We start from the raw sequence: 14,389 nt of genomic DNA, 5'->3' as shown, positions 1-14,389 counted from the left end.
ACAAGTCATATTCAACATAAACACCCAAACCTCAAGGGACCCAACTAAACTCAAATCATAGCATACATGCATAGTACACTTACACTAAGTCCCACATACATTTATTGGCTTGCCTAATCTGTCATTAACTAGTTTATATATTGATTAAAAAAGCATTCTTATCTTGATTAAGATGCCAATTAACGTATTCTTTAACTTAAACACCTTGAGAATTTTTGGTATCAATGAAACAACTTTACAAGTTTAATAAAATGGATTATCAGCCAATACAGGGCTAGCCTACTTGGTAGAGACATATATTTATTAGAGGGAAGGTACTCGATTCAAACCTGGGCAAGAGCGATTAGTTTAGGTTTATTAGCGTAATAGAATGTGAGCAAGGGTTGCCAATAAAAGAATGGATTATCAAAGTTTTTGTGTAATTCATTACACTTTTCATTTTATTAGAACGTAGTTTGAAACACCCTAGCTTATAATTCACACATCTTTATGTTGAGCTAATAAACAATGTATGACTATAAGACTATGTGTTGTGCAAAGGCTAAAGGGGCATTAAGATGGAAAAGCGTTGTCACATATGCAATCAGTACGTGCGCTTTTCTTTACTCCATGGGGCTTTAGGAGGTGTTGTGGATCTTTATTGAGACTTTATGTAAAATATGAAATTCGAGTTGAGATGGCTAGATATAATTGGTTGTATATTTAACATAAAAAACATCCTCAAGAGTTCCTCACACCCCTCTCAGAGCCCACTTGTTGCGATGTTCTCGCACATGACGCCTCCAACGTGACAGGGGCGTGGCCCCGTTAACCCACCACAACACATACCCTTATATCATTAATAATAACTACGAATGAGAAAAAAATACTTAAAAGTTTATAACCACGTTTAAGTAAATGATTCTAAGATGGGCGATATTATGGAAAGTCTTAACTCATGCAACAAAAAACGTTACATGTTCGTGTTCTTTAAGACAAAACCAACAATATTAGTTGGTATGAAGTATGATTTATGATATGATTAAAGGTTTTTGTATGGTCCATTATACATTATGATACACATAGATGCATGAAATTCCACACCATAAAGTATGTCCTTTGAGGTTTGAAACAAATGAGAAACCTACAAATAACTTTCATGTCAGTCACGTGATATAGAGAATAGAGGGAACCAGAACATGATGAAATTATATTATTTCATCAATATTCCACATTACAAATACAAACACGCTTAATGAAACAAAAATAATAAAAATAGAAAAAAATATTTTTATAATAAAAGGCCCCAAAGACCTTTGGTATGGTTAGGCCAAATTCAGACCACAAGAAAGTGACATTTTTCACCCTCCAAAAAGATTATACAACAAAAAAAGTAAAAGAAATTAAGAAACTTTACAATCACACGTGTCACCATCACACGCGTTAACATCATCATTAGAAACAAAACAAAACAAAACAAAATCCCGGGTTATGTAACGTTAATTAAACAAGAGACCGGGACTAATCAAGCATTTTTGGTAAGATGCCCATACATTTCCCGCCAAAAAAACACACACATGCACACGTGTGAGAAGACACACTTACAAATCTAAGTATGTTATCTCTCAAACCAATCTCAAAATCCAATCTCTCTCTTTTTTTTCATGACAAAATAAAAAAATCAAAATTAATTTTCCGAAAACAAAAACAGAGAACTTCTTGCTTCAATCGTTGGTTGTTTTTTCTTCATCCTTCCCATTTCATGCCTCAATCCTTTTATGCTCGCAAACGTTTCATCTATAAACCGAAAAACCAGTAATTTTTTTGATCCGATAGCGTTTTCGATATTCACCCTTTGCAGTGTCATCAAGGACCCCAGTCTGGTCCAGTCACACAGGTATTGGTAATCACAGTCCGTAAACTTTCAATCATCAATCTTCAACGATAATCGGTAATCTGGTCTCATGATAACTTGAACTGATTTATATATATATAATATATATGAAAGGAGGGACCCACATACGCTCCACCCCTCAATCTTGAAACATTCAACAATGAATACCACCTTTGAATTCAACAACACAACCCACTTCACTTTCACTTTCACACACCAACGACTGGCTCTCCACTTTGTACTAAACAATTTTTTTTTCACACCAAAATACTATGTACCAAACTCCCCTTTCCCTAGGGAATCAGCAAAAGTCATAATTATGAATTATGACATGTTGCATTTCTATTAAAATAAATTAATAAAATCACTCTTAGTTAATCTTTTTTTTTGATATATTTGTTGATTCCTTTAAAAAATATAGAGAGGAATCCGGATTTATTTATTTATTTTGTCTTCTTTAATTATTTTCATCTTTTGTCCTCCTCTACCCATGAGTAGTTATTTAATTTCCTCTTTTTGTAAGGCGATGGTGAAGAAGACGACGACGATGAGTCACCTGACTCGGTACTCACTCGAGCCGTCATGACTCGAACATGTACCGGCAATATCTTTGGAGATTGTACAAGTCTGTAACATTTTGTGATCTTCTCCTGAAAGATTAAAAACCGTTCGTTGGTACAAGTTTTTATGCATATGGTACAAGTGTTTAAAGCGGAAGGTGACATACTTTGCTAAGGCCATCACACCATGATTCAGCATGATCAGCATTGATAAGTGAGAATTTAGAAAGATCACTTGCTGCACAAAGTATTGTTGCAGCAGCAATACATGATGGCCAATACTCGAGTAAACTTGCTTCTGCAATAGTCAAACATTTTGGTCAACTTTTTTGGTATTATATTTATAAATTATAGAGTTAATTACTGTTTTCGTCCCTGTGTTTGTCAAAAATCACTATTTCAGTCCATTAGTTTAAAAATTGCGATTTCAGTCCCTGTGGTTTCACTTTCGTAACCATTTCAGTCCTTGTGGTTTTACTTTCGTAACCATTTCAATCCATTATTCTGTTAAGTACAGGGACTGAAATGGTTACGAGGTGGACTGAAATGGTTACGAAAGTGAAACCACAGGGACTGAAATCGCAATTTTTAAACTAATGGACTGAAATAGTGATTTTTGACAAACCGCAGGGACGAAAACAGTAATTAACTCGCATGCATGGATAATATATATTATTATTTTTTATTATTATTTGAAATCATAAATAAAGTGGTTGATTTTTCAATAGCAAACACCTACATGCATGCGGACCATTAAATATTAGCCTAGTTTGTTTTAGAAAGTAAAAAAATCTCAATGTTTTTATTTTATTCATATTTTCAAATATTTAATAAGTAAATGTAATAACAAAATATGAAATATTAGTCTAGTTTTTGTTAGAAGTAAAAATATCTTGATGATTTATTTTATTCATATTTTCAAATAAATAATATGTAAATGTATTGACAAAATATGATAGATATTACCTTGAATATTTGAGAGGATAATTTGGGTTGCCCTTGAGATAAGGAAACCCGTATACATTCCGGATGGATCGATTTTGTGAGAAAAGAAGCCGATAAAGCTAAACGGTGTAACGGATCTTAGTCTCCAATCCAAAACACTAAGCACAAGAAACTCCATTCTTCGGATTGTTTTCGGCTCGAAAATATATTTTGCACCTTCAACCTGAATTAAAATGATTTGATTATTACAAGATTAATTTGAAGAAATGAGATATTAATTATATTAAATATTAATAAAATTAAAATTAGTGAAATTACCTGAAGATCAAGAATAGAAGGAATAAGGGTTTCCTCCATTTTAGCAGCTAAAGACAAGCATGCTACAGATAAGAGTTGCAAGGGCCACCCATTTGCCTGTTAATTATTAAGAAAAGAAATTTGAAAACAGGATAAAGTAATAATAATAATAATAATATTAAGAAAAATTCGAAGATGATTGAAGGACAAGTATTAAACAGGATTTGTTTTCTCTCGAAGCGTCGCCGGAGTGTCGCCGGAGTTTGCCGTTGAAATAGCGTACGTGGTCCCGCTCTCCTCCCGGAAGTAGCGGTTTTGTACCTTGTATCCTATCTCGACCTTGCGTCTCCCCCACTCGGCCGTCTTTTTTCTTTTTCTTTTTCTTCTCAACATCTGGATCGTACCCTCCTCTACCCTCCTTTCCCACAGTGGTTCTTGATTTCTTTGGGGCTTAGTAGGTCTGATATTGGTCGCGGCTATCTGAGTATAGTTTAGCTAGACCGATTCGAATCCCATTAACACTCTTAGGGTCAAGTCGCCATTGTTTCGTTTGTTTGTGTCGGAGGAGTTAGGGGAGTGTATTCGTAAGGTCACCGGAGTTTTTCTGGAAGATGGGAAGTTTTTACAATAATGGCGGACAGGAGTATAATGTAACGACGTTTTATGTGGGTAATCTTCCGGGGGAAATCTCTAAGTCTCTGTTATGGAAGGCTTTCCAACCTCATGGGGTAGTGAAGGACGCGTATGTCGCAAAGAAGAGAGATACCAGAGGCAATTTTTTTGGCTTCATTAGACTTCAAGGGGTGGAGAACATGGAGAGGGTGCTGGAGGGCATGAATACGATAACCATTTACGAAGCAAGGTTGAAGGTTTTTCCGGCAAAATTTGGGAAGGGCAATAAGCGGTTTAACCAGCAAGCTCATACGAAAAATTACGTTCCGGCATCTCATAAAACTCAGCCCGAACCGGGTAAATTCCCTGGTCAGGCTTACGTAAGGAAAGGAGTATCATTCAAAGAATCGTTGGCAGGATCGTCGATTAGGCCTAACGTAAAACAGGATGCAACTCATACCGGAAAAAGATTGGAATACAAGGGTAAGTCTGCATTATATCCCAGCCATTGCATAATGAGATCAGTAATAGCGGAGGCTTTAAGCATGGATGTAATTAAAAGAATGAGGAGTGTGTTGGATGATGGAGGTTACAAAGAAAATGCGGTTAGTTATATCGGAGGCTTAAAATTTCTAATCATCTTCAAAGAAAAGAGGGACGCCATGCAATTCATAAGGGATAAAGAAGATTTATGGAGACAGCTTTTTACATCGGCTGTTTTATGGGAAGGACAGGAGGTTGAATATGGTAAGTTGACATGGGTCAAGATTACAGACGTCCCGTTACAACTTAGGGATGAAAAGTTTTACAATACGATAGCAGGTATGTTTGGGAGACTTGTGATCAATTCAGATTTTTCTTGGGACACTCCGATGAACCACGAGTCAGTATGCGGCATCATAACGGAGGTTGGGAGACGCATTGACGAGTCTGTCCAAGTGTTTTGGGAGGACCGGACATTCCATGTCTGGGTCTCTGAGGTACCTATGATTTCTATGAATCAAGTTTTGGAAGATCTCACATCAGATGGTCAGTCGAATTGTTCAGATTCGGAAGGATCAGATGAATCGGTGGCCGGGGAAAATAATGATATGGAAGACGGAGAGATTAGGCCAGAAGTTCAGGTTCCGCCGGAATTTCAACCGGGGAAGACGAATAGGCAGGAGGTGGCGACAGTTGAAAAGCCAGTAAATGGGAGTTTGCATGGGAATACAAATGGTCTGCATAGGGAATCAAATGACATGGAGGCTGAGTTGGTTGCCCCTAGGGTGACGGCAGACATTAATGGAAGTGGGACCAGAAATGTTGGAGCTCAAAAAATTGGGAATCCTTTTCACATGGGGTGCAGTGATAATATGGGCCAGTCCAAATCAAGAAAAAGACCAAGGCACATGAGAAGCCCAAGTTCTCAAGAAAAAGTAGGGGAAGAGGATTGGGCCCAAAGGTTTCAATTACCCAATGGGTTAGACCTAAACAGTCCTGCTAGGGATAATATGTCAAACGTACAGGATATTAATCACAACACAAGCCAAAGCAGCGGGGATCAGGGCACTGGAACCGAAAATTTGGGAGAAAAAAACCAAGAAACACAGGTTGAGCCAAACGAATCCAGGGTTCATAATAATAATAGTCAAGCATCGTCTGGTGCTAAAGAGTTTGCTAACCGAGATGAGGAGGAAGTCACAGGTTTGGAGAATGAGTTGCTGGAGACGATACGGTTAGGAACGAAATTGGGATTCGGACTATTTGAAGCAAAGGAACAAATGGAAAAGGTAATTAGGGAAGAAGGCGGTCAAAACGTATCATCATGAATTATCTGTCAGTAAACTTAAGGGGAGTTCGAGACTCCAGAAAGGTGGATTGGGTGAGGGGTTTGAAGACAACTCACGGAGCACACTTCGTAGCTATTCAGGAAACAAAAATGCCAGGTAACATTAAGTTTATGGTTAATCGATTTTGGGGTAGATCGATTCTAGAATTTGAAGCTGTAGAGTCGTCGGGTAGATCGGGGGGTCTCCTGACTATATGGGATCCGTCGGTTTTTACTAGATCTGGGGTAGTTAAAAATAGAAATTATCTGGCAATAATGGGAAATATCGAAATGACCAGGGAAACAATTGTCGTAGTTAATGTTTACGCGCAGAATGATCCGGGGGATAGACGTGATCTGTGGACTGAACTGTTACAGTTAAGAAGGTCAACCAGTGGGATGTGGGTATTTTTGGGGGATTTTAATGATGTACGGTGTCCGGAAGAAAGGCTAAATTCTGAGTTCATTGCTATAAATGCACAATTTTTTAATCATTTCATAACGGAGGCGGACCTAGTAGAGTACCAAATGGGTGGAAGGCAATATACCTACATGTCGGATAATGGTACTAAGATGAGTAAGTTGGATAGATTTCTTGTGAGCCGAGATTTTATGAGTAAGTGGCCTTTGGCTTCGTGTATGGCTTTATCAAAATTAGCTTCTGACCATTGTCCAATTCTATTATCCACAACCCAGACGGATTATGGCAAGATCCCGTCTAGGATGTTCAACTCATGGTTCGAAATTCCAGGGGCAACCGAGCAGGTGATTCACTTGCTGGGGATATTTCAGTTTGAAGGACTACCTGATTTGGCTTTGGATGTAAAGTTAAAGTGGGTAAAGAGGCGTTTAAAGGAATGGGTATTTGTTAGGAAAGCGGATATGGAGAGTTCATACAATACAAAATTAAAAAGGTTAGAAGAACTTGAATTGGCGGCGGAACAAAGGTCCCTAGATCAGGCGGAATTGGAGGAGAGGGTAGAGTGTAAGTCACAGGTATTAGAGACGGATAGATTGAAAGCCATGGATATGCAACAAAAATCAAGAGTTCGTTGGGCAAAGGAGGGTGACGAAAATACGAAATACTTTCATGGGGTTATGAACGCAAATACAACAAACAATAGGATCCATGGTTTACATATCGACGGTGTATGGGTTACAAGTCCACCCTTGGTAAAAGACCATGCTTTCTCGTTCTTTGCTGAAAAATTTGAAGAACCATTAGTTTCAAGACCGGTGTTACAGTGCCCATTTTTATCGAGTGTGTCAAACGTGGAAGCCGAGGCTTTGGAAAGTCCTTTTACTTTAAATGAAATAAAAAGTGCAGTTTGGGAGTGTGATGGAGACCGGGCTCCTGGCCCTGATGGAATAAATCTCAGATTTATTAAAAAATTTTGGGACGAACTTGAAGGTGATTTCATGAGGCTTTTTCAGCATTTTTATTCGGCCGAACAGTTAAATAATGGGTGTATGTCATCATTTTTAGCTCTCATCCCAAAGCGGTCAGACCCAGGTGGACTCCACGAATATCGACCGATCAGCTTAATTGGATGTATAAACAAAGTAGTATCAAAGGTACTTGTCAATAGATTGAAGGCGGTCATTCATAAATTAGTCTCGGAGGAACAGACAGGTTTTTTGGCAGGGAGGAGTATTATCGATGGAGTCATAATTTTGAATGAAATTATTCCTTGGCTGAAAAGGAATAAAAGTGAAGGTATGATTTTGAAAGTCGATATTGAGAAAGCGTATGATTCATTGAGTTGGGATTTTCTTAATTCTATGCTTTGTCAAATGAATTTTCCTGTAAAGTGGCGAAGGTGGGTTATGTCTATTGTAACATCGGCTCGGGCTTCGGTATTGGTTAATGGTTCTCCAACACAAGAATTTACATGCTCGAGAGGATTAAGACAGGGGGACCCGCTATCCCCTTTTTTATTCGTACTTGCAATGGAAGCGCTTACCGGAGTAATGAAAAAGGCGTGTGATATCGGAGTGATCCAAGGTTTAAGCTTGTCGCCAACCGGAGGCCAAATCTCACATTTTCTTTACGCAGACGATGTGATTTTTGTGGGTAAGTGGTCCTTTAATAACTTGTTGAATTTGAAACGTATACTTAGATGCTTTTATTTGAGCTCGGGTTTAAAAGTGAACCTGAAAAAAAGCAGTTTGTATGGGGTTGGAATTGAGGATTCTCACGTTCAATTGATGGCAAATATGTTGGGATGCACAAGAGGAACGTTCCCTTTCAAATATTTGGGGTTACAAGTAGGGGCAAATATGAATTTGATCAAGAATTGGGATCCGGTGGTGGAAACATTTCAAAAAAGGTTGTCACTTTGGAAGGCAAAAACGATTTCTTTGGGTGGCCGAATTACGTTGGTGAGTTCCGTTCTTAATGCCTTGCCTACGTATTACTTTTCTTTATATAAGGCACCACTAGGGGTGATAAAAAAGTTAGAAAAATTACGTAGAGATTTTTTGTGGGGATCGAATCCTGAACAAGAAAAAATGAAGTGGGTTGCATGGAAGAGTATGATGACGCCAAAAGACCTCGGGGGAATGGGGTTTGGATCATTACGAGCGGTAAATTTAGCAATGTTGTCTAAGTGGTGGTGGAGGTTTAAGGTGGAAAGAGATAGTCTTTGGAAAAAAGTGGTATGGGAGGTGCATAACAATTCAAGAACGTGGAGCTTTATTCCAGCAAAAATGTCAATGGCGGGCCCATGGAAACAAATACACAATTTAAAAATTGATTTCAATGCAATGGGTTTTTGTTTGGAATCTCTGTTTCGTGGGTCTCCGGGAAGCGACAGGGAAATGTTTTTCTGGAAAGAAAGATGGTTGTTTGAGGAGCCTTTATGCGAGAAGTTCCCGGCCCTGTTTCAGTTGGAGAGATACAAAAATGTTTTAATCAAGGAGCGGGTGGTGGATGGTCCAAATGGTTTGGAGCTGAAGTTTCTGTGGATCAGGCTACCTTCGGTGGCTGCCGAGATATCCGAGTTAAACATCCTATCTGATGCTATTGTTCGATATGAATTCGGTTTGGGTGCGGACAAATGGGCTTGGATCTTGGACAGCTCCGGTAGCTTCTCGGTGAGCAGTGTAAAGGAGAAGACGCACCGTTTAATGTTTTCAGATCTTCGGCTGGATTTTGAATGGAATAATTGGTCCCCCATCAAGGTAAATTTTTTAGTTTGGAGACTAATTCAAGATAAGCTTCCGACCAAGGCGGCTTTGAATAGAAGAAATGTCATAATAGAAGATAATCGTTGTAAAATGTGCGGTGATGAGGAAGAGTCTGCTTTGCATCTTTTCGCCTCATGCCGTATTGCGGAGCAAATTTGGGAGTTCATAACTCGGTGGTGCAGAATAAAACAGGTTCTTGTTTTGGAGTTGAAAGACTTGGCAAATATACATAAATGCAACAGAGGATCACATAGGTGGAAAAAAACGGTTAACTTGGTAACACAAGCGACCATATGGGTGATCTGGAGAAGCCGAAACGAGGCGGTATTTGAAGGAAAGCAGCCCTATGTTAATAGGATGAAGGAAGAAATCAAGATGTTCGGGTATATGTGGCTGAAAAGTAGAGTTAAAAACGCTAATATTTCATGGGAAAACTGGTGTAATTTCGATTTAATTAGTCTTGGGGTATGATAGTTTACATGGGTGTATGAACTTTTGGTGATACATTTTCTGGCTAACAGTTGGTTATCCAGATGGTATGAATAAATTTTGTTGATCTTTCAAAAAAAAATAATATTAAGAAAAGAAATTAGAAAACAAGATAAAGTAATAATAATAATAATATCTGATGATTATATTAATGTAATTAGTGTTTTCCGTGGGGGACTAGTAGAGACAAAGGGGCACATCTTAATGCTACCTTTTTATGGAATATTGGGTCTGCTTTTTTGGTTTTATTTTGCAATAAAGATATAATAACACGATAAATATAAAACTAATTTTAAGAAGAAAAAAAAATTATAAGTATCGTATAAACACTTGTACGTACTGATCTCCAAACATAGTGTGAGGGACCTAAAGAAATACGCTTATATATTACATAACTGTTTTATGTATTACAGTTAAAATAGTTAAAATAATGGATAATTTCCTACTTAAGTTTACATTTTTTTAAGGGAATATAATAATTTTATAAAAATGTGGTATAGGTGGACAAATAACAGCAAAGCAGTTGAGCCCTATTTCACACTATGATTATTCCATGATAAAGAAGTTTGCACTAATTAGCACACGCACTTATATCCATCTCATATCTAATAAATATTTGGTAGGTAAATAATGATAAATGTAAAAAGTCGCTAAATACATGAAATCATATGGGGCCTCTTAGTACGTTGTTTTGATCATGCAAACGACACCTAAAAGATGGAAAATAAAAGGACAAATACTATCAACTTATATTGCCTTATTGGTTCAACCGGTTTCATCATGAATAGAGGAGATAATAAATGAACAATGCCAATTCTTGTTTAAATGTGTCATGTCAATTCTTGTTTAAAAAGCTGTTTGGTAACTTTTGAATTGGTAAGTGTTGAACCAGTAGAGTCAGTATAATAACTAATCGTTTAAGGGCAAATGTCTGGCCAATTCAGATAAGAAGTCTTAACTATTCAAACTCAGTATAACGCTTAACCATTCAAAGTCAAATGTCTGAATCATTCAGATATCTAACTCGTGAAACAAACAGTCTGAACCATTAAGTGTTGAATCAGCACGAGTTCTAAACTATTGAGAGCATCATTAAGAGCTAACGAAAAAACTTCTAAATGTTGAATAAGATATTGGAAAATTTATTTTGTTAATTAGAAAAAGTAAAATCCAGAAATTTCTATCAAAGTGAGGAAATTTTGTTCCAAGTACAATAAAGAAAGAAACAAAAAGAGGGCCAAAATGTGATGGCAATGATGCGGCCCCACTTATTTATCAATGAATCTCTTCTGTAAAGTAATGGTGGTAAACAGTTTTTTTCATTGTATAATTAATAATCATGTAAACTACAATAGAAAAAACAAAGAATCTCAGAGTAAATTATACACAATTTTTTGTTTTTTTGCTAACAACAAACTTAAGTTAACAACATTCAATAACAACCAATTTTATAGTAAAAGAATGTAAGAAAAGCTTAGTTATTATTTGTTGTATTACAATACACAAACCTCATTATCTATATACCACTTTACCTGTCTACATAATGTAGAAGTGTTTTATGCTTATTCGTACCGATCAAACAGTTCTCTATTTAAAATCGGTTATTTTGTCATACATAATGTACAAATGTTTTATGCTGATTCATACCGATCAGATGAAACAGTTCTCTATTTAAAATCGGTTATTTATTAAGCGTTTCCTAATAACCTTAATACTATAATTAATAACCTTTGGTATATTCTATTCTATAACTATCAATGATTATGCACATGGATAGATTTTAAATCATAAATAGGAGTTTAACTTTTAATATCAATTTTATCATAAATCCAAACTACTTTTGTAGTTAAAAACTTAAAAACCACTTGTTACACATGTTAAAATGTTTAACGGAGAAGACGGTAACGGTAGAAGAATATACCACCGGGAAGCCACGGCAATAGATGAAACGATCCAGATAGTTAACGGAGAGGTACGCCGTCAACGGCTGAAATCCGTAAAACCGTTGCACCTGTAACCAACACAAAACTCGTTTCATCAAATTTCAGATTTAACGGCGTCAATAACAGATTCAACGCCGATGCAACTAACTGTTAGAAATATTCAGATGACTTTTTCTATAGCTGAAAATCATTCCATTCAAGCATATAAACGAAGATCGGATCGAGTTCGATCATTTCAGAACTCTAAATAATTACAGAAGTTTCATAAATGTTAATAAACAATCTTTCTATATGTATATTTTTATATTTACGGTACTTTTATTATTTATTATATGTATTTTTATGATTACATACATATAATAAATGATAAAAAACGATAAATATAAATAGATAGTTTATTAGCAGTTCTGAAACTTTGAACATCATTATAGTAATACCTTAAGGATCCAGGCAACCGATTCTTCTCTAGCAGAAGCATCGAGAACTTGCGATTGAAATCGCTCGACGTAATCGATTCCTGGAACGAACTTTCTCTCCTGTTCTATAAACTCCGCGATTGAATCATCAAAGTCGCCGGAATATTCGAAATCATAGGAGCACTCCGGCCGGTCGTCGCCGGATAATATACCGGAGTCCTCGCAGCAGAGTAAGTCGGAGAAGCAGTCAGAGCACGAGATTGACATGATGACCGGTGTTGATTGTTCATACTGTTGTGAACATAATTGGTAAGATTCACCGTCGGCCGGAGCGGCGGAGTTCCGGCGGTTTGAGGTGAAAAGTGGCCGGAGAAGTTGTAGTGATTAGTAAGTAGTGAATAGTGAAGATATCTATTTGGAGTAGAAGTGATTGTTGTGAAAGATATCTATTGAGAGGGTTCGTTGTCTTCACTACTACTTATATATGAGACTCTATACGTGTCTATGTATTAACTATATTAACTTACTTATTTTCCCATTGTATTTGTGAACCTTTTTTTAGTTATTCTTTTGCTTTAAATTGTTTTTAAAGTAGAAGCAAAGTTTTTTATTGAATTAAAAGTAATACTATTATTCTATTAAACTTATTTTGATAACTATTTGAAAAGGATGAATGTTGATGAAGAGATATGGTACTAAGTAGTGTGTTAAGGTAAATTTAGTCCCACGATATCCTAACTCGTCGGGTTAGGATTGTGCTGGCATACCCACGAAATCTTAATCTGACGAGTCACGATTGTGTCAACACGCGCAAGATGCTTCACCAGTCACATGTTTGGTTGTCATTATCAATAGAAGTATGCCGTTTTGGGGCTCATTATTCTTTGACAGAGACATGGAAGAGTATTATACTCCGTGTGTGTATGTGATGGCATGCGATTCAGGTCATTCACTATCTCCCAAGTATCTCTGTTACACATTTGATTATTCTTTTTCTCTAGCATTTGTTCTCACGCTAGAGTGTGTTACTTATGAATTCATTTCCTAGTGTCATTTTTATTTTCATGGTCGATTTAGTCAAGAAGTGTTTATAGTTCAATACTTAATAAGTAGTCGATCATATTCTCTATGTGAGCATGTGGCAGGATGCAATTCAGGTCATTGACACTATCCTCGCGAATTCTTTTCCACGCTAGATGTAACTCCCACATTGGCACATCGGTTGAACAGGATAAGAGAGAGTTCTTTATAAGTTGGTTGAAACATTCTCTACCATGACGTGTTTTATCCTATCGAGCACATCATCGGTTGAAAACAAAACCGTGAGTTCCGGGATAAGCAACCTATTGGGAGCAAAGGGGACAAAACCCATTATTGGGGAAATTGAGTTTGCAACGAATGATCTAAGAAGCGTGTAATCACTGCCAGATCGAATTATTTCGGTGGGTCACCCAAAAAATCTAATCGGATACGACTCCGATTTTAGAACAATAACTAGCACGTTATTTTTATGAGAATTCGTATGAACCAGTAGTCATGACCAAAAGATCTGATTTGGATGAGCCTGATAACTGCCATCAGGCAATTATCTCACTTTTTAATTTAAATTGCTTCAAATTAAGAGACATTTTTTTATCTAAAAACAAATGGTATTCTTCTAGAAAATAAAATATCTAATGCAATTTTAATAAATAAATTTAATTAATATAAAAATTTTCTAACCCCAGCCAAGGGCTATGCCCCTTGGACCCTGCTTCTAGAGGCGTTGCTCCCAGACCCCCGTCAAAAGGGCGTTGCCGTCTTGGAACCCCTATTGATGAGGGGCTCCACTCGAACACTTAGAAGTATAACAACTCAAACAAGTGTGCACTCTCGTAACCCCCCCCCCCCTAAATTGTTTGATGTGTATTATAATTCACTTTGGCCACGAAGTAATCCTCATAGTTGTTAAAAGTAATCGTCTCTTGTGCCTGGGCCCATTTTCAAAGGCAGGTGAGGCAATTGCGCTTTAAGTCCAGGCAATTGCACTTTAATTCTCTAAGTGATGGTTCTGACACGTATTTCGGCGAGGTTCAAAGATTTCGAAGAGTTTCCGGCCAAATTCTCTAAATTTTGACAAGATTCCAGCCAGATTTCTATTCTTATCCATGAAAAACTACGTTTATACAATAATATTTTACAACTTTTGGTACCAAATTGATGTATTAAATGCTATATAATACTTTTTGTTTATTTTATTTAAAGAATAGTATTAA

General features: G+C 36.9%; 1 protein-coding gene across 1 annotated transcript; it reads right to left on the bottom strand.

Moving 5' to 3' along the window:
* Positions 1-1,314: 1,314 nt before the first annotated feature.
* Positions 1,315-12,613, bottom strand: LOC110936151 (cyclin-D1-1). The gene is made up of 6 exons (XM_022178488.2): positions 12,156-12,613; positions 11,697-11,786; positions 3,697-3,792; positions 3,400-3,601; positions 2,601-2,731; positions 1,315-2,523 (listed from the first exon to the last, which is right to left on the bottom strand). Exons 1-6 carry the CDS (start codon positions 12,399-12,401, stop codon positions 2,341-2,343), a joined length of 948 nt encoding a protein of 315 aa, XP_022034180.1. The 5' UTR covers positions 12,402-12,613; the 3' UTR covers positions 1,315-2,340.
* Positions 12,614-14,389: the final 1,776 nt, after the last annotated feature.

This window comes from Helianthus annuus, chromosome 12, assembly GCF_002127325.2.
Source record: "Helianthus annuus cultivar XRQ/B chromosome 12, HanXRQr2.0-SUNRISE, whole genome shotgun sequence".
In the NCBI taxonomy this organism is placed as follows: Eukaryota; Viridiplantae; Streptophyta; class Magnoliopsida; order Asterales; family Asteraceae; genus Helianthus; species Helianthus annuus.
The sequence above is the reverse complement of the archived record's forward strand: the minus strand, read 5'-3'. Positions and strand labels throughout refer to the sequence as shown.

Excerpts from the sequence above, each read along its gene's own strand:
- LOC110936151 (XM_022178488.2), bottom strand. The coding sequence starts at position 12,401 with ATGTCAATCTCGTGCTCTGACTGCTTCTCCGACTTACTCTGCTGCGAG. Across the intron at positions 11,787-12,155 it reads CGGTTGCCTGGATCCTTAAG|GTGCAACGGTTTTACGGATT; the intron begins GTATTACTATAA and ends TGTTGGTTACAG. Across the intron at positions 3,793-11,696 it reads ATTGCCGTGGCTTCCCGGTG|GCAAATGGGTGGCCCTTGCA; the intron begins GTATATTCTTCT and ends AATAATTAACAG.